This window comes from Diabrotica undecimpunctata, chromosome 10 (assembly GCF_040954645.1).
Source record: "Diabrotica undecimpunctata isolate CICGRU chromosome 10, icDiaUnde3, whole genome shotgun sequence".
In the NCBI taxonomy this organism is placed as follows: domain Eukaryota; kingdom Metazoa; phylum Arthropoda; class Insecta; order Coleoptera; family Chrysomelidae; genus Diabrotica; species Diabrotica undecimpunctata.
This window is the reverse complement of record NC_092812.1, coordinates 36,992,195-37,019,971: the sequence shown is the minus strand read 5'-3', so window position 1 is coordinate 37,019,971 and position 27,777 is coordinate 36,992,195. Positions and strand designations below refer to the sequence as shown.

Genomic DNA, 27,777 nt, shown 5'->3' with positions numbered 1-27,777 from the left:
AGCAAATAAAAAAGTCAGGAAGAAAATCAATAAATGTGTGGTGCGGAATATTTCAAAACAAAATAGTTGGACCATTGTTTTATGATTATAAATTAACTGGGGAATCATATTTGGACACAGTCATTACAGAAGTGGATGAGTTATTAAATCAAAATTATACACAAAATCAAGATGGAGCACGGCCACATAATGCCGTAGCCGTTCAAGAACATTTAAATAATCAATTTAATGTGTGGATCGGCAATAAGGGTATCATTCCATGGCCACCAAATAGTCCCGACTTAACACCATCTGGTAGCTTTTTATGGGGGTTTTTAAAAGAAAAATATATTTTGATTCAAATACAAATATTAACACTATCACGGCAAAAGTTCGCGCGGAAATTGAAAATTTAAATGGCCATAATAACACAATATCCGACGCATTAGACAATTTGAGACGAAGATATTACTTGTGCATTGATAACAATGGAGGGCACTTTGAGCATCTATTGTAATCTTAAATGTAGTATTGTATCTTAAATGTAGTACCTATTGTAAGTCATTAATCTTAGTATAGTATAGTAGTACCATACGCCATTATAGAACAAAATTAATGCTACACTATGTTATATATTTGTAATCAGGAAATGCAGGGCTACTCAAAACTATAAAAAATACAGGGTGTCCCATTTGAAATATTGAAGATGCATTTTATTGGGCACTCCCTGTATACAAAATTTGGTCTGTTGCTACACTAATGGTCGGTACAGATAAAATAATACAACTTTTATTTGAAACTTTTTTTTGTATTCCCCAAAATTAAGGAAAATAAGTGGGGGGTCAAATATAATGAGAAACCCTGTACATATGTATTACGTTTGTGAGCTTTGTATTTTGAACATATGTTCGATAATCCGAACAATTTGAAATGTTACTGCTTCGGCTTCGGAAACTCATGGTACAATGAATACACATTCATTGTACCATGTACCATGTACACATCCATTGTATCACATACACAATGTGTATTCATTGTACCATGTCGGAAACTGATGTCAGTTTTCAGCGTACAAGCGAAGCAGTAACATCTCCAGAAGATGCCAACCCCTAGTGTTGGCGAAACGTCGAGAACTAATCTCAGAAGACAACGGCCTAACAGCCCGAACAAACAGTTTAACAAGTTAGACGATGGCTGTGAAAGCCTAACACATTTTATTACCCCTGTACCAATTAGTTCGGATTATCAACGCTCAACTATAACTGTATTTTAATAATTTTAAAAAATGTCTGCCACAGCTTTGGTGCTGCTACCTATGAGTGAGAGGCTTAATTTAACCTAATTGACACGACTATTTGTGTTTAAAACTACCAGCAAAGATCGATAGATGGAGCGGCAAGCAGCGATCATATTTAAATTTGCTTTGAGAAAATTTTTTAAGTTAAAATCTTCGACTATTTCATTAAAATCCTGCACAAAATTGTCACTTAAGATACTTAAGTTACTTTTATATTTATTTTATTTATATTAGCATACAGTTCCTTAAAGATTATAAAATAAATTTTTAATATATATCACCACTAATTTTACAATATTTATGATAAAAAAGTTAACGTAATGCCATTTGCTATCATCTCCTCTTTTGAATACGCACCCACCTTATACGCACACATTGAAATAATATGATCGCTACTTGCAGCTCCATCTATGATTGGTCGTTGCTGTCTCTAAGAACGGCAGATATCCGTGTTACGAGGGTAGTTGGATAACTAAGTGGTCTACAAATATATTTTTGTTATTCAATCAAAAACCGCTAGTGTTATGTGTGGACTTTAGTACGCTTTATGGCCTTATAAGTTAGAAATGTATAAAATATTATTTTTAATTTGCAGGAGTTCATGGAGACAACTGTACAGAAAATTCGAATTGTGCAGAAACTCAGATTTGTGTCAATGGTATTTGTCAATGTGATATTTTATCATATAAAAAGGATGACAAGTGCTTACAATGTAAGTCAAACTTTTTTTATTATTATAACACTTCTTTTCAGCAGTTCTATCGTTTTAAAACGATGAAAAACGTATATTTTACAAACCCATTTAAACGAGAAAAATTTTGTATATCCAAACGAGATATGTTAAATTTATATTTATTTATATATAATTTATAATTAAATAAGCTAAGAAGAAACAAGAAGTTACCTAAAGATTGGATAAACGTGAGAATATCTTTAATACATAAAACGGGAATTCGAAGAAACTATTAAGACGATCTATGAAGATCAAAAATATTAAACATAAGCGTATTAACATAACGTATTAACATCATACATAATATAATTATAGATCTGACTGCAAAGAGTTAGACTATGACTGTTTGACTGTAGTGGGACTGAGCTAACCAATACTATGAAAGTTGATACTTGAATAAGGCAGATCCCACTAATTTTAACCTGATTATGAATGATATTGTCGACAAAGTAAAACAAAATATATATTAGGTGCGGCAACTTCACAAAGACATTAAGTAAGCAATTCTGAGTGTTTCATTACAAATCATAATCAAAAACTAATGGCTCAGAAACACAAATAAATAATAATAAGCTTTTAAATAACCGAAGGTGAACTATAAAAACGAAACAAGTTCGGAGCAGGTCCCGGTAAAGATGGGTAGATGATGTCCTACCTATCTAAAGAAAGCAATGGCAAGCAAGCAATTTAATTAAACTCAGCCAGCCTGTGAGACATGTTCACCTATAAGAATTACGTTCGGGTGTAACAATTCATTGGAGCGAGGTGTATTAACTGGTGTAAAATAGGAGTCACTTCACCTCGTTCCAATGTTCCAGACCATCTTTTTCCCCCTATAGCGCTCTGATGCGCGATAGGGGCACAACTATCAGCCAAATGCTCTTCATGTGGGAGTCCTGGGTAATAGAACTCCAACATGGGTCCTGAACTGATTTAAATTCAGGCCAGCGTAACGCGCTTTATCCTCTGCCTGTTATCCTCTTGTGACTTATCCGCGAAACTGAAATTGCTTGCTTGGGCCTCAAGGCCTTAAGTCCCGCTCCGGGCTGCGCCCAGTTCGTGGACTTTATGCTCAAGGAGATATGTAATAGCTGAGAGAGTCAGAACTATGTATAGAGCTTTTATATAGGAAAAGGAAAGACTTTCATATAGGAAAGTAGAGCGTTAGTAGGAAATAGTAAAAGTGATTTAGAACTAAAACTGGAACAGTGGGGACAAATTCTTAAGGAAAAAGGTTTAGTTCAGTCGTCAGAGATTTGCCCCCTAAAAATTGCCAAATTTTGCCGAAAATATCAATTTTTGCACCCAAAAAAAAATTAACAGAAGACTAACTGGAGGAATAAGAAAAAAGAAGACGAAAGGTAGGCCGAAAACCAGGTAGAAGAATGAGGTTAAAAAAGATATAGAAGCACTTAAAACTCCAAATTGGAAAATAAGGCAGCAAACAGAAAAAAATGGAAAAAAATAATAAACTAGGACACGAGCCTTCTTTAATTAATATTTTTAAATAAGGTAATAAAATCATTTGCTTTAACAGCAATAAAAAGGACTGTTAAACTTACCTTTACAAAAAAATCTATTCGGAATTATATCTTCTATTCTTCTAGTCTGTATCAGCACCCATTACTCGTAAACTGGCACTTCTCTGCATCCTTTCAACCGAGTTCGCGTGAATCACTCCGGACATCTTCTGATCCCGGCGGCGACCAACTCATTCTGACATTTATACACACCATCACAAAACAGTTTCTATTAGTTATCCATTAAGTTGTCTAAAGAAAGAATTTTATTGATTCCAATAAATACTTTTGTTGTTATTACATAATTTTCTTGTATGTTGGCGATTAAATTTTTCGCCTCCACTTCGTTGATCTCGTTTTATTCCATTTCTTTATTTCCACTTCTTTCTTCGTATCAAAATTCCTCTTTTAGACAACTTTTTGGAATCACCTGGATCAGCCTCGAACAACTTACCCAAGAGTCTCGAAAGACTCGCAGATTAGTCACCCTTATTGACCCAGAAACTGTCAATGACCCCATCTAACAGTTATCAAAATCGCACTCTTGTGGAGTTCCTATATATTTAATAAATAGTTCAATATATTATCTTTAAAATTATTATATCAGTAATTTTGTATTTGGTTTTATATTATTTAAACTTTTATGTATCTTACATCTCCACCACAAACATACTCTTACCTTTACCGAAAATAACGACCCGATATTATCGACACGGTACTGGATCCTGTAACAAAGAGAAGATTTGTTAGTACATCCAGATATTTAGCATCAGTTAAATTTAAAAAAATTGGAGACGTGCATGCGCCATACATAGAGTTTCCAGAAATATTTGTTGAGCAAATAGTAAACCAAGTTGCTTATTTAAGACCTTATTTGCAAAACCAATCTGAGACATTTGCTTTACATCTCACAATCTGAACAATATATGAAAAATGACACTGCTTTAACCTACACAACAAGAAATGCATACATACCGCCAACCTAAAGACAATAAAACATGGCACCTGGATGAAAAAAATTCTTTTAAAATCAAAATAAAATAAATGAAAGGATAGAGAAATGCCGTTGAGATAGGATAATCCTATATTCAACATTGATGAAACAAGTAACAGCTATTTACAACACAATAATTATATAGTAAGTACCTTCAGTAATTAACTAATTTATGTACCTAACTACATAATATTAGATTAAAAAATGATCAAAATTCAACAGGTTTTGTATTAAAAAATCATGTAACACACATTTGTCACAGTATTTTAAGTAAAAGCAATGTTTTTTATCAATTTTAGTATACTTATTTTATAAAATACTTACCAATTTAGCCGATTTTTCAAATTTTGAATAATGCACACTGAATATACACGGGCAAATTTCACGTCTGAACTCTGAAAATCAGTCCCAGCTAATCTATGGTATTGTGATGCGCCGCGAAGGTGCGTGTACGTAAACAACTGTATGCGTTTTTTTCATCAAATCATCAACAAAAACTGGTTGCATTTTTCTAGGAAATACCGAAAAATATTCCACCAATGAATTAAAATTCAGAGTGAAAACATCAAAAATGTATTATGAAAAAAGTTATTTTCTCATTAAATCAATTTTGATTAGATTTTAAAAGTGACATATTGGTATAATGCCTGATTAGTCAGCAATTAATTCACCTTAATTTCAGTGTAATATGATTTATTTATGATGAAATAATCAAACAAAAGTTAAGAAATACATCATTTAATGAAAATTTTTAACGTAAAAGTCAATATAAAACATAAAGATCTAAATATGTTTAATAGTAATCTATGTTTCCCCAGCAGCAATATATAGGTACACTTGACACTGCCTTGGCATGCTTAAAATTAAGTTATCGAGTTCGTTTTGAGTCAGTATCGTCCATTTTTGTGTAAGATGTTAAAGCCCTTGTCTAGTATGAATATTGTGTAGTAATTTTGTGGGTATTTTCTAAGGTAACACAGCTCCAAGACACATCAACTTGCCTTTCTTGCTGCGATATCTGTAGATTTCCACTGATCCCCACATGAGATGGGTCCAAAGAATGGTTATTAATGTTCCTCTGGTGTGATGTTGATGACAGATATATTGAATTTTGGACTATCAAATTTAACGAATATATGATAATAATGGACTGAATTAAAGAAAGAATCAGTGCATATTGCTAGAGATTTGCTATTAGCTAGAGTTCAAGAGCTTTAAGGATTCCATATAATTCTGCAGTATGAATACTACAAATGGTTGGGAGTCGATATACAGCTAAGGCTGTGTTTTCGGTACAGGCAGCACACCCAGTATTTTCTCCATTTTTTGAGGCGTCAGTGTAAAGAATTTGGTTGTATTGTTTGGTATTTATTGCTTCTTGAAATAATTGTCTAAGAAGGCGGCTAGGAGTTTCTTCTTTTTTACGTTAAGTTGAAAGGCTAGTGTTGAAAGTGTAGCATTTTTAAATTCTTTGATATGTATTGAACTCACCCCGTATATGTTAAAACACCGAAGAATATTTTCCATGTATTGTTTGTTTCTTATCGTACAAGTTAAATCACCGAAAAAGTATTTTCAATCTTTTTGCGTCGCCAAGGTCGATAATAAACACATTTTAGAGTTTGTTTATATATCACAGATGCATATTTCTTCGGTATTCTTTGATCGTTAAGCCGCCTAATATTGCGCGTTAAATAAATATTCCCGTTTATATGTTTGGTTTATACCAAGTTGGACGAATGAATTTTAAAGATAATTACATCACTCTCGCTGGAGCTATTGTCGGGGGCAGTTGGCTTCTTGTTAGTTAAGAAATTTGGGAGGGACTAAATTTAGGTAAATAACAGGAGAACGGGGCAACTATATCTTCTACTAAAATGAATAACTCTAGATGTAGAGGGTGAAAATTTGAAATCAATGTCTGTCGACCAATTATAAATCCTATCTAATACGTTCTGAAGTAAAGAACATGTAGTTTTAATGACTTTTCATTGACAAAATATGATAAGGTCGTCTGCATGTATCATATATTTTACTGGGAGATGAAGGAAGAATTCCACTTAAAGCCATAAAGCCTGACTGAGCATTATCTAGAACATTATGCTACTCCAGGTGACAGAATCAAGAAAATCTTGATTGCACCATATTATATTATAAAGTTTGAGGAGTTTTGATAGCGTTGTTTGGTGAAGAAAAACTGACGGAATGTTATCAGGACCTGTTGCTGATTTTTTTGTAGAAGAAATGGCTAGATTTATTTCTTGTTCGGTAAAAAAGCTCACTTCTATTTCATTTTCACAAGTCGATGAAAGTACCTACATCAACAGGGTATGACTCTTATGAAAATGTGCGGTATGAGTGTTCTCAAAAGTTATGACATCCACGAAGAGGAAGAGAAGAAGAATGGTTTGAGAAGACGTTAATTCCAAACTTGCTGAAAGACAAAGAAAACGTTGTCGTTTTGGATAAAACCACTCCCGCAAATTTGATTTCCCGAAAAAATTGTGGAACAAAAGGCAAATCAAGGATTGGCTAATCGAAAAGAACATTTTCTTCAAAGAAGATTACTTAAAAAGTAAATTACTGGATACTGCAGCCGCATTTAGAGACGAGGACAAGTACAAAATTGAAACAATTGCGGAAAAATATGGCGTTAAGATTTTGAGACTACCGCCTTAAGGACTTAAGGGTCATGAGCAGTGGTAAATTTGGATTCCTGTACACAACGGAAAAACCATCGCAGTTCCACTGAATTCGCGTAAAGATGGACCGATACACTATATTAGTATCAATGGGACGATTTTTGGGATAGTTGGGACGTTCCAAATTACGTTTTCTCAATGGGACGTTTTTTGTTATAAGCTGGTCATTCTGTTCTTCACAGATCTTTCTGTAAAAATTGGATGTAACATTTGTAAATTCGAAACAAGTGATGTGACATTATTATTGCCTCACTATATGGGTCATTACAACCGAAAGCATTTTCTATAAATGCGATCATCAGGTTATCAGAAAGAATACCTAAGATTTCGGTGGATTGATGGTGCATATCCTTAATAGACTGTTTTGCAGTTTCAACGAGAGCGTTTTGCTAAGGACAGCTCACCTTTCGTTTATTTTTTGGTTTTTTGGCATTTATTTTAGGGGAAGGCATCATATCAGAACTAGTTTTGGAGTTACTATCGGTAGAACTGGTTTGAACTTGAGTATCCCCGTTTATTTGTAGAGGTGGGAGGTTCAATTAGCTGATCTAGTTCCGTTGTGTTTTGAGTAGGTTCCACATTGCAGTCTTCGGTATTTTGTTGATTGTTTGTAGAATTTACACTAATGTCGGCAATTTAGCCGGTCTGCTTGCAGATAAAGCATTCCATTTTGTTCGTCGATAGGAAAATTCTATTTTCATTACCGTCAAATGGGATTCCGTTCCACATTCTTTCCCTCTATAAACCCTGACATCATACATACGTAGCCGGGAAGTCTGTCTGGATATAATGTAGTCGATTATTGATTTTTGCTAGAGTCTAGACTGAGTCTATGTGTATGTGTCTTTATGTTTATGAAATCCATTCTGTATACGTAGTGATTGCTAACAGGTTTATATGAGCCTGCACTCACTTTCATTTACACCCTTCTCTCCATATGGCCCGACAGCGGCGTCACTTGTTCTAAATCCTATGTGTCCATTAAAGTCTCCCAACATAAAAAATCCTTTCTGCTGCAGATATTATCTAAAAATTGACATGGAATGTTTCATCTTGGACGTCTTTAGCAGCAACCTTTGCATAGTTGGATGACGCATTTTTTTTTTCTTTGTTGTTTTTTTAATTTCTCCTATTAGATCTGTATTTGATTTAACTCATGCAGGATTTTACTCTAGGTGGAGCCTGAAACCAATAGTCTCACTCCATTTTTAAGATATTAAAGCAGTTATAAACACTTCAATATCGTCATTAACTCTAATTTAGTTAATAATAATATATAATAATAATAATTTTTTGTTATTCTTTTCTATTAGTGTTTTTGCTTTGTATTTTTTGGTTTGATTGGTTTTTCTTTACAAACGTTTATAAATTTTGTCTCTCCCGCCTTTTTAAAAGCCAATCAGGGAGTTTACAAAAACCAAAGAGTAAAGCATGATGCTCACTCTCTTAGTGCAACATTAATTGAAGATTAAGCAACGATTGAGCTTGACGAATCTTCATACACAACATCCCGTCTAGTGGGTAGTTCTACCATTAAGTTCTCGTTTCCAAAAATACATCATTCAAATAATCTAGAACGTAAAAATATTTAAATATATTAACGGCTGTAGTTAAACTGACATCTAAAAAATATACATATTCTAGTTAGTCAAATTTGATCAGTTTAGGAAGCATAATTATTAACGAAACTAATTTTCAACTGCATGCCATAACTAATAATAGTTTTGGTGGAATGAAATGATTCGGATATATTGAAAAATTAGTGCATTACATATAGGCATAGATGTATAAATACATGTTAATATGTCTATGATTATAAGTAGCTGTTTTGACAGTTACGCCCAAAGATAGGCAATTGACAATACACAAGTGTCTATAAGGATGACCTCTTTTGGGAATCACTTCAAATTTGAACTATGATAACTAGGTATTTTAAAATATAAAATTTATTTATGTATAAAAAATTTAATTTAAGATCATTACATAAAGCGGTATTTTTGTATTTATAGATGCAACTGAATATAATGGATACTGCCAAGAAGATAAACAATGCAAGGAGTGGTTAGGATCCAATGCACGTTGTTCCAATAATAGTGTCTGTACTTGCAAACCAGAGTATCGATGGTATCAAGGAAAATGTGAAAAATACGTTGGTAAAGATGAATCATGTGATTCATCCTCTGTCTGTTTTGATGGAATGGATCCTTTGGCGTTAACGTGCAACGATAAAAAATGTGTCTGCAGTGATAATTATTATGACCGAGGATTTGACTGTAGGATAAAATCAGCAGAACAAAAAGGTAAGAGGTCAAACAGTCTTATTATTTGTTTCTATATTAGTTCATCTAAGTTCTGAAATAAATAGGGGATACAATGGTTTAAAGAACATTTTGAAATAGAACCTTAAAACTGGTTCCCTATTTCAAATATCTAGGTTTATTTTGAATTCTAGCTGATTTGCGGCTAGATTGAAAATCTGAATTTTCAAATGTAGGTTCATGATTATTATCAGGTACTTGATTCGGTTCTTGAACAAGTACATTTTCTGTTTCATCTGGTATTGATTTACTAGTGGAATTCTCTAGAGTAAGTATTATTTGTACTTTCACTTTCATCTTCATCGTTATCGTGATTCAATAATTTTAGGTCACCTCTAGGAGCTAAATACTTCGTTGCAACTGTACTTTTCTTTCCATTTGGATACTGTATTAACGCGTAATCTGAATTGGCTTCTAAAAGATCAACCTCTTCAACTAAAGGATCAAACTTACTTCTCTAAAACTTTGTATAAACTTTGTATAAAGTGTAGAGCATCTGGTAGAACAGTTTCCCATATTCACCGCTTTTCATATAACTCCATTGTATCTTTCGACTTGACCATTTCCTTCAGGGTTATATGGTGTTGTTTTACTTGAAGATATTCCTTAAGAGTGTAAATAATTAATAAATTCTTGTGAAGAAAAACTAGTTCCCCTGTTAGAATGTACGCCGTCATTCCATATACACAAAATAGTTGATTCAAACATCCAATTAATATCTGAATAGATGTATCTGAGCATGGAAAAACCCAATGGAAATCTTGAAAATTCGTCAATAATTGTAAGCATATAGGAATTTCTAGAAGAACTGGGTATTGGACCTTTAAAGTCGATATTGAATTTTTCGAACGGAGCTGCTAATTTGATTAAATGTTTATCATTTTCTTTCCTATAAAATCTTGGTTTAATTTCTGTACAGATTGGACAAGAGGTAATTACTTGTTTAATTTTATCTATGGAAGAAGGTAAATTTCGAATTTTTATAAAATTGTATATACATACGAGTAATCCCAAGATGCGATAAATCTGAATGAACTTGATATAACTTGTTTGTATTATTTATATTCATGCTGCATCATTAGCCTTTCCTGAGTAATAAATAGTATCATATTTAAAACAAGAAAGCTGCAAACACCAACGCATAATTTTTTCATTTTTGATTTTACTTGTATGGTTTGTATTAAACGTGAATGAAACCGATTTTTGATCTGTGATTAGTTTGAATTGCCTTCTGCTATTTCTATTTTAGTATAGTAAAAGTAAGTAAAAAATATATAAAAATATGAAAATAAATACTACATACTTTCCCAAACATAATGATAGAATCAATGGCTCTCTGAAATCATGATTCTCCATTGGTAACCACAAAAAGAATACGATGGAATTGGTAAAGGCATTTCGACGCAAAGAATTTTGCAGGTGGACCTCGTATTGTTATATTTTATGATTTTTTTTACAGCATGCGCAATAAACAGAGACTGCGATCCCACTAAAGAACTTGGATTAATTTGTCACCTAGGTAGTTGCACGAAACCAAACAAATTAGAAGATGAGACAAATCTGTTGACAGAAGAAGAAGAAAGTTACGACGATTTTGTAACTCTCGAACAATCTTTGATTCAGAACAATGATAATGGAACTGGTAAGTTTTTTAATTTAATCTGTAATACTTTTCTGCTTCTATTTTCTTTTTTGTAAGTTGCTTTTTCAAAACATGCTCTGAAATTCGCACATTCATTATTTATATCTAGATTCGTATATCATTTCCATATATTGACTGACTACATTAGTTTTACGTTGTTCTGAAGCTTTATTTTAATTTTTATTCTAAATTACTATTATTATTGTCAAAATACAGAACAATTTGCATTTTTAGATAGATTTCCGAAGTAGAAATCGAAACGCCAAAATAGACGTGTTAAAATTACGTTGAAATTTTGTTAATTTCCTTTAGAGATAGCAAATAATACTTTTCTATTGTATAATAAGTTTATATTGCAAATATGTAAATGTAATTAAAAAAAAAATAAAAATGATGTAGGTATCACTTTATTTTTCATACTAAGAGCTACTTAGAGCGCCATCTTCGAATCGTCGCTGGCGATTTTCCGAACTATCACAGCACATCTTGCATCTTTGGGATCTACAAAATAAATAAACTCTTAGAATTCGCGCTAAGAGACTTTGAAGAAGGAATTACTTATTCAATTTGAAGAATCTGTACATATAAAACTGTTTTAATAGGCACAATGACAATACAATATAATGTTCTGAATTTTAGGTGAATGTGAAAAGGATTTAGATTGTACTCATATGGCAAATTCTATATGTGATGGTACAACAAAAAAGTGCCGTTGCAAAAATGGGAATTATTTTATTTTTGAAGGCAACTGTTTACCAGGTAATGCATATTATTGGACTTTAGATCAAAATCTACTTTCTTATTGTTAAGCCTTGGATATCTAAAAGAAAAAGTAAAATTAGCCAATATGTTTTTATTTAAAAAATTATTATTTTTTGCTTTAAGGATTCAGCGCTTGTGATACTCAGAAGGATACCTGTGCAAATGATCACAAAAATAGCTACTGCTTTGGGATTAAAAGTTCGACTGCATCTCAAGGCGTTTGTATCTGTATGCCAGGGTATTTCTTTTATAAAAAGCAGTGTGTTCCTGAACTTGGCGTAAAGGATCCGGATTTAAAAAAGGACGCTGACTGTAAAATACGACCAGGAAAACTAGTCGATGGTGCCTGTTACTGCAAAGACTATTGGTTTGGAGATAGAAGCAACAGAAATTGTATTAAAAGTAAGTTATGTTGTGTTTCTTTTTTTTTGTGATTTCGTTTTGTCCTTGGGATATCCTCTATCTGAAGAATCGTCTGGTTTCTTATGTGGTGGTAAAGATAAGTTTTGATCTACTCTATTTTTTCTCTATTGATAACTCTGGCAACTTGTTTTAGCAACACTGCAACAAACCTACAGTTGTTTGACGAATGATTGGTGTAATGCAATGGGTCCATACTCGTACTGCAACTCTAGTAATTTGTGCCAATGTAGTGATCCCAAAGATTTTGACGAAGAGAACTTTTACTGCAAAGCCCCAGAATCTAATGGTAACGTTGTCTTTGATTTATAAATTATCAGTAGCACATGTTTGTGTTAATGAATCAAATTGTTTAGTAGTTGTGTTGTTTTCTTAATTTTTAGTTGAGTGTTTGAGAGATTACGATTGCGCTGTTAATCAAAGATGCGTGGGCAACCGCTGTACCTGTCTGGAGCATTTTATGACCAAAGAAGGAAAGTGCTCTCCCGGTGAGTATTGTTATCTTTTCAAATTACCTACTGTTTAGACTTCGCAGTGTTAATGTATTATTATAACTGATTCTTTCACAACTTTGCCAGACTATTCCCTTCATTTTGTCGTACGAACATTTGCTTACAATAACAGAATTAATATCGTTTCGTTAAAACATACATTGATTTATACAAATGTACATTCAGTTTTAGAATTACTATTATAGTGAAGTGAAGGACTATCAGCAAATAAAGAAGATCTACTGTCTAATATGTGCAGAGAACACGGTGTCAATGTCCTACTGGTTCAAGAAACCCATCGAGGTACTGCAAGCCGCAGACCAAGGATTCGAGGTATGAGACTTGTACTGGAGAGACCACACGACCAGTATGGTAGCGCAGTCTTCGTCAAACCAGATACCGAAATAGTTTCCACATCTTTAACATATCGAGATGACATCGAGATCCTCACAGTGGAACTAAAGTCTTGTACGGTAACGTCCATCTACAAACCGCCAAACGCTGACTTTGTTTTTGAGGAACCGCAGCAAATAAAATCCATACTGGGTGACTTCAACTGTCACAGTATCGCGTGCGGGTATAACGAAACAGACAGCAATGGCGAATAACTAGAAAATTGGGTTGAAAACATGATCCTCAAAGTTATTCATGATTCAAAACAGCCCGCGTCTTTCAACAGCGGAAGATGGGGCAAGGTTCCAACCCAGACAATATATTTGTCAGCGACAGGATTGGAGACCAGGTGACAAAAAATGTTAAAAGCGCCCTCCCAAAAACACAGCATGGACCAATAACTTGCTTTTTGAACGCGGCAATCAGATACGAAATTGTTCCCTTCAAGGGCAAGTGCGTACTATTCACGACAGTTTTACTGTTATCCCTTCAGTAGTTAAAGAATTGTCAAATGAATCCCTGAATCCCAGTACTGTCTCAATTTATACCTGGACGGAAGACGAAGCAAAAAAATCATCCAACGAGGTTGCTTTCATTGTATTCAATGAGTTGAGATCAGCTGATCTCCGAGGATATGACTCCATTCGTTTGGTGTCTGATGGTGTCGCTGGACAAAATAAGAATATAAATGTTTTAACTATGTGCTGCAAATTTCTGGATAGCTGTGCTCCAACAAGCATACGAAAAATTGAAACAGTCTTTTTTGTAACAGGGCACTCATTCCTTTCTGCCGACAGAGTATTTGGGATTATAGAGAAAACATTTATAAAAACATTAACACAATTGTGAAAAAAGAAGAATATCATGAAATTTTTAAGAAATATGGTACGATTAAGTTGATTGGAAGAGATTGGGTACCGTTGGATTGGAAACAAGAAGCGAAAAGTTTTATGAAAATAGCGGCTCAACTTCATTTCAAAATTTCCACCTGCCGACGAATAGTTCGAAAAACTAAATTGGAAAACATCGTTCTGAAAGGAGAGATAGCTTAGAGCCTTGACACTGGTGCAGAGCGGAAAATTTGTAAGACCAACTGCACTATTGGACAGATCAACTCAAAAGCAATTCGTATTGGTGTGACCCTAAAAGCAGAAAAGGTTAAGGACATAGCAAAATTGCATGAAAAACATTTTGGAGTAAATTGGAGGGAGAATGGTACTTTGCAGTGATACAAAAACATAATGCAAGCAGAACCTGAAATATCGGCTGAATGTGATGATTTATGTGAGTGTGAAAATAATAATGCTGATTTTGATGGTGATCTTGTGTTAATTTCAATTTGAATGTTAAAGTTCGAATATTTTACTTCATATATTTTTAGTTAAATTGCTTTGTAGGTAGGTAATAATGCAACTTGAATAAAAGATCTTAAAATTGGAATATTATAAGCATTAAATTTTAAGTTAGGTCCAAACCGAGGGTTCATTATTTCAAATACAATTTTTTTGGCATCAAAAACACACACCTACCATCACATTTGGATCTCTGGCTAATTGGCTTAGTTTCAGTGCCATAAAACAAAACACACACACACACACATTTGGATCAAACATGGACATTTACCCATGTTTGTTCCAAAAGCGGCCATCTGTATTTTCAAATTATAATTTTATAATAATTTCATATACTTATTTCTGATACCAGAATGTCCAAAAGATTACTTTTGAAGCCTTCACTAAAATTATAGGAAGTGAGATTTTTATAAAAAGAATAATTGCAGCTGTGTACAAAAAACCAATTTATTTCAATTTTTCTTGCATGGCACATGTCCGTCTTTGATATAAAGCCATTCAGCTATACATGAAAACAATACGCTGGCAAATGTACAAAAATTTCATTCGAAGTACCTACAATTTTCCTTGAAAAGTGATGCTGCGGAAACAATCAGTTCCTTACAAATATCTGATGCAAATTACTAAGTTGCATGGGCACTAATTAAAGAACAGTTTGAAAACAAACAACTTTTGATAAATTTTCACGTAAAATCTTTGTTTAACCTTCTGGCACTACAACGCGAATCATACACGGGACTTAGGTCACTGTCTTTCTCTTACTCTTTTTCTTTGATATTTGTTTCAGCTCTTGAAGGATCATGCGACTCATTCAACCACTGCTTCGAAGATGTTATGGAGTGCATGGAAGGTGTTTGTGATTGTATTTCGGATTATTTAGGATACGGGAATACGTGTCTTAAAAGTAAGTACTTCATTTATTTGTATAATTCATTCATATTGTCCTTTCTTTAGATTTTTTCTTCATCTTTTGAATTTAAACAGTTTGGACTACCCTTATTTAAACGCATCCATAAATTCTATATTCTTACCGCTTAGAAACCCCAAATTTTAATATTATCCTAATTTTAGCAACATGTAACGAATTTTCTCCTAAAATACCCCACCTTAGGAGAGATGTGTCTGAAGGGCTCACAAATGGGCCGTGTTCTGGGCGTTCACAAAACGTGTGAAATGTTTCATTGAAAGTATATGATTTTACACCAGCTTCCTCCATTACTTACTTCGCGACGGTACAACTCATGACGAGGTCAGGCCTCACCAACGATCTACACCCAAACGATTGATACTCAGCTCTTGTTGACCACCTTCTAACTCTTCAATATCTTCAACATCGTCGATGTATTCTTCAAAGTGTTCCGCCTCTTGGGGCCCATTGGTGAATTTACTTCACTGATTGTCCTTTTGACATTCTTTCCAGATAAAATATAATATAACAATGAGCGTTTTTCTTTCAGTTGCCAAAAATTGGGATGACAATTGTACCGTTACAGCTCAGTGCAGAGAGTTTAAGTTCTCAGAGTGTTCATCGGAAAGTAAGAAGTGCGCATGTAAGAAAAAGTACGTGCTCAAATCGGATGACAAATGCTGGGAGGAGAAAAGTAAGTAAAGATATAGCTTCCATATATGAATTAAGATTTTTTTCTCCAAGTGGCTTGAATGTTTCTTTCCTGACAGAGACAACAGCTTGTTAAATTTTTTATTTTCTTATTCTTATAAATTCTTATAAAATTTCTTATCTTCTAGCGATGTTGGCGACCACATTGACCCATTTTATTCTATTCACAGCAGCTCGTAATAAATCAGTTGACGTTAGACAAATTCATTTCCTAAAATTGACCAGCCAGTTTAATTGTGGAAGAAGATCCAATCTTCTTCCACAATTAAACATGGTTGGAAATCTATCTGTAAATGTGTTTTTATAAACAGGTACTTTATAAACAGGTACCTCTGGGTTAGCTGATACTATTGAGACATAAATGAGGCTAAGTTATTCTCTTCTGAGTTGAAGGGATGGTTCACCTGATTCAACATACATACATACTTTGAGCTTCTGTAGTGTGCTCCCAGTACAATTCTAATTGCTGAATTGAATGAACTGGATCTAGCTCTTTCAACACTGAACCTTTGGCTGAGTTGTAGGCAACCGCACCATAATCTAATTTTGAACGAATTACCGACATAAGAGTTTGGAAGTCGGCACCCTATTGTTTATGAGAGATACTTTTCATTAAGTTGAGGCCATTCTGAGCTAACAGTCGGAGTGAATGGATGTGGTCTTGACAAAATAGAGAAAAGAAGTTAATCGATTCTGAATAATTTATTGGTAAATTCTTAGGTAGAGTTTCGGTAGTATAATGTGCTTCTTTGGAGTTTTACTGAAGATGATTGCTTTCCTTTTAGTGGGAGAAAATTCTAGTGTTCAATCAATTCTCTAGTTTGTAAATGGCTTGCTGTATATGGATCGTCATTGTTGATATGTTTTTTCCTCGACAGTGTATAACAAGATCAAATAAACGGGCGTTGACTAATGGGCCGAATGATTTAGCGGTGTCATTGATGGTAATAAGGAAAAGTCCAACACTAAGAGTAGGTCCTTGAGGAACGGCGGTTAATTGGATTTGGAGTTTGAAAGAACGTTGTCTATTCGAACTTGTATGTAGGAGATAGTTACACGCCTTATATCAAAAAATACAGATAAACATTCTTGACCACATCCAAATGTCTCATCAGTTACAGATTCATCATCCACTAGGTTGTCTAATGTAGTTTTGGACTTTCTAAATCCACTTTGTACAGGGCTAAATAGCTGTCGATCTTCTAGGTACCATATTAGTCTGTTGTTTACCATTTTTTCAAGTACTTTACACATAGTAGAAGTTCCGAACAGACGATTTTAATAGTACATTTTTTCAGCTGTTTTGATAAGGTTTAGATAGGTTCCTCTGTACTTGGAGATATATTCAGTGACAAAAACGTTGGTAGTAAATTTCTTGATGTACATACAGTAGTGAACGCATATTCTTGGCTGATATGCGGATACCTTTGGTAGTCCAGAGTTTGTGATGGTTTGACTTAATTGTAATTAAAGGAAATGCCTTATTGAAAATACAGACTACAGCCTATCTAAAAAATCACTGAAATTATAGTGCACGTCTACAGAGGGAAAGTGCCACCCAGACGTCAAGCACTAATTTTGGAATTTACTGAGACATTTATCTGAGACAATATAATCAATTATGGTAGATGTTTTTCATTTCCTCATTATGTGTTGTTTTGTTGGTGCGCTATCAAGTTTGGCTGATTCATATAAACTTCTCACGTTCCGTATTCCAATTTTTTGAGTTATAGAATTATGCTATTTGTTTGATAGGGATTTTAAATTATGGATTTGTTGGTAATAATAATTATGATTTCTACTAAGGGTATCATCCTGATCTTTAACGTGATAGTCACCCTGTATATGGATAATACTGTCCATATACGCTCGCTACTTGAAGCGCCATCTATAAAACATCGCTGGTGAAGTTGTGTACTAACGTCCATATACTAAAAATTCAAATTTTAGAACTCCGCGCAGGCGCAAGTACGAACACCGAAGTACGACTGTATACTGTTTAAGTAGGTACCTCAAACGCCAAACCTCACCTCTCAGCTCTCACCTCAGTTTCAGTTTAAAAAAATAAGTGCTTAATGTGGTTGGAGGTTTATGTGAAACATAGTCAAAATTGTTTATTTGTTTCTATTAAGATCAAAGGACTTTCGTTGTGCTAATTAATAACTTACAACGACGTATAATAACACGAGTGATAATCCAAACCCATATGTTTTGCCACTTAGTCTTAGTGACAAATTTTCGTTATAAAGAAACTATTATAGCGTAAATAAGTATAAGGAATGAAGAAACAAAATTTCGTTCTACGCGTATTCTGGACAGAATACAGAATCAACATATCAATTCTGGAAGAGCTTAATATAAATGACATGCGAACAAGCCAATAGCTAATATTTACACTTCGCCCTGACAAAGGCTCAAGAAATGAGGAGGATTTTCATTCATCTTGGGAAAATGGGAAAAGTGTTTACCTAAATAGGATGGTTCTGTGATTTGTAGTGAGCACTCGCTAAGCAAAGGATTTACAGGTTAGTATGTCTATAAAAATTGTAAGATATGTGTAAGACGGAGTAACTACTAATGTTAGGACGCGTTTAGAAGAGAATGAATCTATGTTATATGAGATCAAGACTGTATTGGTCTTAAACTACAGAATCCATGTCTTCTTCGAGCATTCTAGTTTTATTCTATTTTGGATCTTAACCTCCCATATCTAATTGTCTAGTCTCATGGCGCTCAATCATTGCTGGTGTCCCTATCAACTTATATTATGTATTTCTCGTCAGTTCCGTTGACCATCGGGTCCACAATCTTATTTTTATTTTTCTTCTGTTAGTTTCTTCCGATCTTTCGACAATTATTTGATTTGTTGACTCTTTTTTCTCTTTTTCGCTCTTCCTAAGCTAAGATCTGGTCTCTCGATTTTTGCCTTCTTCGTTTACGAAGAAGGACCTGGTTTGGATTTTATGACCTGTTTTTTAGCCCATTCTCTTTATTTGTCCATACCAACTTCGCGTAGGTACCAGTTTTAAGAACCGGAAATATACATCAATGAATACTACTTCAGTTAGTGAGTTATTGTACAATGTGTAAGTATGACTGGGCGGTCAACATAAATTTTTATGTATTTTCATATAAAAAAAGGTATTCCTGGCGCAGCATGTTATGTTTTGAAAGGTTCACACAGATCCACCTGAATTCGTAGGTACTCTACATTCAACTTTTTCAAGAGTTATTTTTGTTAAATTTACCAACTGATTTGATATTATTAGCTCTTTGATTGCTTTGAACATTTCTCTTCTATTCGCAGAGTCGTAGGCTGTTTTGTAGTCTATAAATATGTGATGAGTTGAGTATTAATGCCATATTCCAGTGTTTTTTCTAAAATTTGTTTCAGAGTTGCAATCTAATAAATTGTCGATTTACAAAGATATCTCCTTTTTTTTGTGAATGGTGCAAAGTATCCCAATATTCCAATTATTGGAGAAAGATTTCTGGGTCCATATTTCTTCTATAAGCTGCTGTAAAGCGGTTATGGTATCGTGGCCACCAGCTTATATAGTTCTGCTGGGAGATTATCTATTCCCGTTGATTTGTTTCTGGCTAGTTTTATAACTGCATGTTTAACTTCAAGAATCGTTGGTGGTTTCTCCTCCCTCTCGTCTGTTACCGTTACCTCATCTCTTTCGTCTTCCAGGTTTTCTTCTTCCTCCTCTATATTAAGTGTCTGGTTAAAATATTCCTCCCATCTATTCAATACATCTTTCCTTGTTGTTAATAGGTCGCCATTCTGACTTCTGCATTGTCTTGTGGTTGCCTTGAATTATTTTCTGCTGATGTTAACTTTCTTATAGAATGCTCTTAATTCTTTCTATCTGTTAAGGTTTTCTATATATTTAAGTTCCTTATTTAAGTGCTTTCGTTGTTTTCTTTTGTGTATCCTCTTTTCTTCTCTTCTCTTTGTTTGCTAATACTATACAGTTATTCTAGTTCGTCAGGTAAGCATCTTTCTGTAGGCTTCATTTTTTTCTTGTGTTACATTCATCGTCAAGCCAATGATTTTTACGTGCACAAATTTCTGTTCCTATTTCATCATTCGCTGCTGCTTCAATGCTTCCTTTATTCTGGTCCAGTAGGAGTCTATATTTGTCTTGCCTTCTTCATTTACAGTTTGATTCCTTAGCTTGTTGGTGATGTTTTCCGAGTCCGTTCTTCAATTGTCGCATCTCTCAGCTGTTGCAAATTCTATTTTTTTCTATCCATTTTATTTTCTTTACTGGTGTTTGAAATTCTAGACCTCAATGTTGAGATTACTGGGCAAATGTGGAGATTGGACATCAGCGTAATGGCTTTGTTATTAATTTAATTGTAATGTTATATCTTGATTGGTTAGTAACTTTTTCTAGTTAGCTAGTTTAGTACTGCTTTTTGTAGTTATTAATACAAAACTATCAACTTTACCTTTTTTTGAAAGGTCTGCAAACCAACAGAAATTTAAATCTGAACTGAAATAATTGCCAATGAAAAATTTTATGTCGATTGGAAATTTTCATCCTTTAGGGTGCCTTTGGGGTGTTACGGGGGGGGGGGGGCTTAGGATAGAAATTGTTGGTGCTTTAATTGTGTTACGTTATACTTGAACTGATTATGTAGGTACTACATTATTCAAGACGACTAATAGTCATAAATACGTATATACGGTTGCCTTCCATCGATATACCTTTTTTGGTTTTCTGTTTTCAATATTATACGAGGTATGGCAAAAATTATGAAATTCGCTCAGGAGTAAAGTACTAGTGATGTAACGAATATTCGCATTCGTGAATATTCGCATATTTTTGCATATTCGCATTCGCGAAATTTGAGCGAATGTTTTGCGAATATGAATATAAGAAAAAAAATAATTTGAAGATTAGATTAATAAAATTAAAATCCATTCACTTCTCAGTTTTTTTTATTAAGAAAACTCACTTTATTTTACAAGCTTAAAAAACTATAAAATTAGAAAACAAAAAAATAAATGATGCAATGTAAACAAACAAAAACAAATTATTCTCTGAAACTTTTATTATTCTGAAGTTTTTAATTTTAGACAATCATCTTGAAAAAGCTTATTCAACTACAAACTAAAAATAGTAGGTATATGTGTTTTTGTTTAAACAAACAAACATAAACAGTTCGACTTCAGTTTAGATAAGTTCAGATAAATTTAGTAATTCAGCAATTTTCGGAACAAGATAGATACATAAATGATCTTTATAATTGTTCTGAAAATTGCTGAATTACTAAATTTATCTGAACTTATCCAACTACACATCTCGCGCAAATGGGACTGTCGGCAGTGCCGGAGACAATTAAAATTGCCAAATTAAAAATAACTGAATATTCGCATTCGCATTCGCGAATGTTCAAAAAATGACATTCGTTATATCACTATAAAGTGATACCTCTATTTCACAATATCGAAAATTGTTATTATGAATAGTTGTTTGGAATTAAAATCTATGTTTTAATATGCAATTACACACTTCTAAAAAATTGTTTTTTGCAAATTTTTCCCAAATTACTGATACCCAACATCATTTTTATTTACTATAAATATGATAACTACTTTATTATTAATTTTACAAAAAAAGTTATTCTACATAAATAGCTATGCATAGTCTAAAATCTAAGATGCAAGCATCAGATATAAAATTTTATTAATATTATACGAGGTATGTCAATTTTACAATATCTATTAATATTTGCACATTTAGACAGCCCAGAGGACAGAAAACAAGTTCGGTGATGTAGAAATGTAAAAAAATCAGTCGGTTTATGCTCTGCTTAGAGAGGTATACCGATCGCCTAATATTTCGTACCTCTTTTTGTAATTTTTGTTCTCGTAGTTTTCGTAAATCCTCTAAATAGTAATATTAAATAATACTGACTGTGTGAGGGACTCATTCCATGTGAACGGTACCCATTGTATATAAAAAAAAAACAATAAGGTTCGGACGTCTGTACTTATAATTAAGAATGTTTTTCTGCATTTTATGGCATAGCTACCATATTTAACGTCTCAGAGAAATTTTTAAAGACTAATAAAATATTGAACAGGTTCTTTGTTTGGGAAATAAGACCTAAGATTTGTCACGTTCAACAGTAATAACTCAAAGTCAACTAACTCTTAACCTTCAAGGCACGAGCCCCCAAAATCCAATTTAGCTCTTAATGAGCATAGCCAAATAATAAACTAAACTTATAGCTTACAATTTTTTTAATGCTTTGAAGCTTTATTTTATTAATACTAGTGCGGGCTGACACTTTTATTACAGTTTGATTTATTTTAGATTTTTAGTAAAAAAGGGGTTTTGTTTATAAGTATTTCCGATATCTGTGTCAGTCAACGCTTTTTCTAGGGTCCTTGAAAATCGTCACTTAACATGAAGTGATAAATTTATGCGCTCATTCAACTAAAATCATAGGCGTGGCCAGGTTTTTTTAGTGTGGATTCCTATGCTAAAAATCGCACCTCCCTGATATCTATTTTTTTAATTTACAATGTTATTTTCATATATGAAAAACAGTTTACAATTTTTTAATATAATTTTTTAAATTCAAAATATATTTGTCAGGACAGTAAACTTTTAAAACGAGTTACGTTTGTTTTTATATTAAATTATTGAGTGATCATAAGAAAATAAGGGGTGCCACAGTCACCTATATAAAAAAAAAACGGGTGTGGCAGTCCAGTGGGACTGCCGGTAGAAGTTATACTTCTATACACGCGTTCGCCGTTAAAAATTTATATAGGAGTCAATCTGCACAATCATTACATATGTAATGCTATAGGTAAGAGAGAGCAGAAAGAGAAAAAGAATTAGTTATATAGGTATATGGTGCATCGTTTGCTGTATATAAACAGTTGACCTGTAATAGGAGTATAGTAAATGAAGGATTGTATCAATATTTTAATAAAAATACATATTTTTATTTTTATATATATTATGTCTAAAAGGAGTTGAATGCAAAAAAAAAAAATTTTTACACATACTCTGCAGTAAAATTCATTGTTTATTTTGTTATTAATATAAAAATTACAATACAATAAATACACTGCAACATAATTCAATATGATAATACAATATAAATTAAAATGCAATATTCATAAGTATTTAAAACTGCCAATATACATAACTTACTTTACGAAGATAAAAATAAAAAACCAACAACTCGGATTATGTTGTAAATTTTCATTTTATTTTAAAATTTATGTTTTTTGCGTAAATATTACATATATTTAATAAGATTAACGTAAGGTTTTTAAATATTTCAAAAATAAAAAAGGAAATTCATAATTGGGATTCGAACTCACAACCACCAGCGTATGAACCAAACACGTAAAGGATTTGCCAATTAGACATGACACTAACGGATTTCAAAATTGACAGTTCTCGGTAAAACAGTGATTATTTTGAAATACAAAAGCCTAAAATAATTATAAACGTTTAATTTTAAATAATACAAAACATATCACATAAATAATAATATTAATACATATTATATTATATATAATATTATATATATACAATATTATATATATATATATAATATATGTAATATTAAATATATATACAAAAGGAACATTTTTATTCTCGAGAGAGGAAGAGAGAGAAAATATATCTTCTGTCTCTCTCTTACTCATTATCTTACATATATAATGGTTTTACAGATTCACTCTCATGCAAATTTCCAACGCCGACCGTGCGTATAGAAGTATAACTTCAAAAATGCGTTAAAAATTCCCATTGACATTAAAAATGTATTATAACAACACATTACATTACCATTCATTGCTGGAATGGTACTTTTTTTTTAAATTCGTCAAATACACTATCCTTATCTATATTTAGAGCAAGTTCTTGTTCAATAAAAGGCATCATTAGATATTCCAAACAGACTTGTAGCATTGTCGATCGAAATATCGATTTATGCTCAGCTTAGAAAAAGTTCTTTCACAAATATAACTTGTTAGAGGAATTGTGGCAAGTTTAATCATAAGTTGGTTAAACACTGAAAACATCGATTTTATATTATGCTAAGACATCCAACCGAGCCAGTCGAGAACTTTGGAAGGTGGAAAATTTTTACTTCTCTTGTTCTTCAGAATTTGAATTATGTTGAATTTAAATCAAAATGTTCCAAGGTGTTTTTTAAATCTTGATTGCCTAGCTCATCTATATCTTTTGGTGATCAAAAACGATATGATATTGGCTACTGAATAGATATTTTGTTTGTATTTTATATTTTATAATTATTGGTCAACTTTATCAGTTATTGATTGAATTATTCGGTCTAAAAGCGGATAAAATACAAAGAGTTTTACTTATTTTTTAATCGTCGACTGAAAATCCGTTGCCAGCAGTATTATCTAATCTACTAGAAACTTTGCGTTTTCTCAAGCAAAGCAAGCGTTAAGTTTAAAACTTGACAATCATTGGCAGAATTGGATGCATTATTTCCAGACACATAATAAAACCAAAGGACTTTATTTAGCTGTTTTATATTTATAGTCGAGTCCAACGATATTTCGAGTAAGCGATGTCCAGGGGCGTATCGCGATATTGGTTTTTTCAACGACCAAATATTTTGATACAGTATTGTCTTCTTTACTTTATGTGGGGTTGAAAATTTGGGCACAGAAATTATTGGGGTTAGAAATAGGGCAAGAAAAATAAACTAAACTTATACGAACGGCACTCAGGGTTTATTTGCAAAGCTGGGGTCTTGTAAGTGAACTACACAATGGGATTGGATTGGGGCAACTACAAATAAATGAAACAAAGAGGTACTTAAATGAATCTCCTGGACAAATGGGTAAATGGACAAACAAAACAACAAGAAGGACCCTTAGCTATTTAAAATGGACGCCGCTTCGAGGGTACCTCCTGCTGGATGAAAGAAAAGGACTCTTCTTTCCTAAAAAACACAAAAGATGGATCTAAAATAAATAAATAAATTGGCTAGGAAAAAAAATTAAACATTTATATCTAAATGGATGTTTGTTTGAAACGCAGTATCGAGCGGCTTAAATCAAAGGAAAATATCAAAGGATATGCGTCCTTGATATAAACAAACTTAAAATGTTTTCATATCAACTCGCGACGCAAAGAGGATTGAAAATACTTTTTGGTATTTTAACACATTCGAGGGGATTTCAATATATACCAAGGAATTTACAAATGCTACATGGTTCGTACATGCTTCTTACATTTCATGCCCCTATTTTTCTTTCTTGAGAAAATGTATTCATGCTTCTAGCTGATCGGGAGATTCTTAGCATCCCTGCTTCAGTTAAGAAGCGCCCGTACTCATGGCTGTTGTATTTATCAGCCATTTCCCTGATTGTTTCTTGGGAAAGATAGGCCCTAGGTGGTTTTCGGTTGCCTACCTACAATGTATAGCAGAAGGAAATATACTGACATATCTGCCCTCGGAAACTTAATAGCCGTTCGAGGTCGGAAGAAACAAGAGTTAGCCAAGAGATGCTGATAGGAAAGATTAAAGGCATTTCACTGAAGACAAGTAGAAAAATAAAATGTGAAGGCCTTTATAATTCGCCAGGTACGTTTGATATGCGTATTGTCGGGGTGTTAAATACAGACTGGGTGACTCGTCCATCATGTCATAGCATGGAGGATAGGATGCGCGCCATTTTTACAATCTCCCCAACTCTATGGCCTAACGATCTAGGCTTTGGTTTTCTCTAATTTTGTTAAGTATAAAATGTTCTCAGATTGTAGTGATACACGAATAATACACTACAGAAATGATCACTTCTGCTTATATTTAGTAAACTAACACATTTATTTTATCTTGCATTTTATCTGTTTTTTAGATCATGGTGATCCCTGCATGACGAGCGATCAATGTACAGTGGTACTAGACGATTCTTATCAATGTAGGAATAACAAATGTCTTTTTCCAATCGGACAAGATGTGGACAGTGGCTCTTTAGCCAATACTTTCTCCAACACCTTTTTGTTCTTCTTATGTGTAGTATCAAGTTTATATCTCACAGCAACTATAGCTTAAAAAAATTGAATACATTTCGGACACTACAGGTAATTTGAATAACTTATTTTGTACATTTTTCCACGATTTTAAGTTTTTATATGTTTATATTTTTTAATTTTGTACAAATTGTTCAAATACTTTTGTGGAGTGATAAATAAAGTTAAAGGATGAACAAGTTGTCGGACTTATTATGTTTATTCGTCTCCTTGTAATGTCTTACCTTGATTACTTAGTTATGACTAGGGCCATTATACCATTTAAAAAATGGACAAATTTTTTTACAAATGGATTGTACTCCCTGCATCACCTACACATATCTAGAAAGATTCATGTCCAGTGAGAGTGATATCAGGTTTTTTAAAACGATTCTATTATCTCGTCAAACTCGATATTTCGAGTAAATAAAAACTCAAAGAGTGGAATCATTAAAATGCAAACCAGCACATCACAGGACTTTAAAAATTACACTAAAATAATTACTAACCAATTTTAAAATACATTAACTTTTTTTGCTTATATATTAAAGCCTAAATACAATTATATAGAGATTTTTGATGTTACTTTAAAGTGTTTAAATTGTTACAATATATACAAATAACATCCCTGGCAACCTAAACACTGATATCTTCTTCTTGTAGTTCCATCTTATATCAGAGGTTGGCTATCATCACAGCTATCAATGCCTTATTGGTGACGGCTCTGAAAATATTTACTGAGCTGCAACTATACAACTCTCTTATGTTTCTTAACCAGGAAATTTTTTGTCTTCCTATGGATCTTTTACCCTTGATTTTACCTTGCATTATGAGTCTTAATATCTCATATTTCGCACCTCTGATAATGTGGTCTAAATATTCCAGCTTTCTTGTTTTGATGTGCTTTATGACTTCGCAATCCTCTTGTAGCCTTCTTAACACTTCTGCATTTGTAACTCGTTGGGTCCATGGTATTTTCAAAATCCTTCTATAGCACCACATCTCAAATGATTCCAACTTCTTTATATTATCCACTTTTAGTGTCCAGCTTTCCATTCCATACAACAAAGTCGACATTTTTATAAATGCTTATCTTGCAATTTCAATGCGTGTCCTTATTTCTCTACCTTGCTCATTGTTTTCATTTGCCCAGGTTCCCAGATATTTGTAGTTATTCACTCTTTCTACTTGTTTTCCTTTGATATCTAGTCTTCCTACTGTATGTTGCTTAGAAATAATCATGCACTTGGTTTTCTTAACGTTTATTTGTAGTCCATATTTTATACTCACTTGATGTAATCTATTTACTAAGCTTTGCAGTGCTTCTAGACTGTCTGCAAAAACAGCGGTGTCGTCTGCGAATCTTATGTTGTTCAAGATTTTTTCGTTTATTGGTATACCCTGTTGTTCCTCTGATATTGCTTCGTTATAAATAGCTTCGCTGTACAGATTAAATAACAATGGGGACAGCACGCGACCCTGTCTAACACCTCTTTTGATTTCTATAATGTCTGTATCGACA

General features: G+C 33.1%; 1 protein-coding gene across 1 annotated transcript in view; it reads left to right on the top strand.

Moving 5' to 3' along the window:
- Positions 1 to 26,457, top strand: part of LOC140451897 (uncharacterized) — a 28,209-nt gene extending 1,752 nt beyond the window's left edge. Inside the window, exons 2-11 of the mRNA XM_072545845.1 lie at positions 1,872 to 1,988; positions 9,235 to 9,525; positions 11,003 to 11,185; positions 11,825 to 11,944; positions 12,071 to 12,349; positions 12,504 to 12,656; positions 12,751 to 12,855; positions 15,391 to 15,507; positions 16,061 to 16,204; positions 26,102 to 26,457. Of these exons, the coding sequence (XP_072401946.1) occupies positions 1,872 to 1,988; positions 9,235 to 9,525; positions 11,003 to 11,185; positions 11,825 to 11,944; positions 12,071 to 12,349; positions 12,504 to 12,656; positions 12,751 to 12,855; positions 15,391 to 15,507; positions 16,061 to 16,204; positions 26,102 to 26,298 (1,706 nt within the window). The 3' untranslated portion in view covers positions 26,299 to 26,457. The remainder of the gene's footprint in view (positions 1 to 1,871; positions 1,989 to 9,234; positions 9,526 to 11,002; positions 11,186 to 11,824; positions 11,945 to 12,070; positions 12,350 to 12,503; positions 12,657 to 12,750; positions 12,856 to 15,390; positions 15,508 to 16,060; positions 16,205 to 26,101) is intronic.
- Positions 26,458 to 27,777: the final 1,320 nt, after the last annotated feature.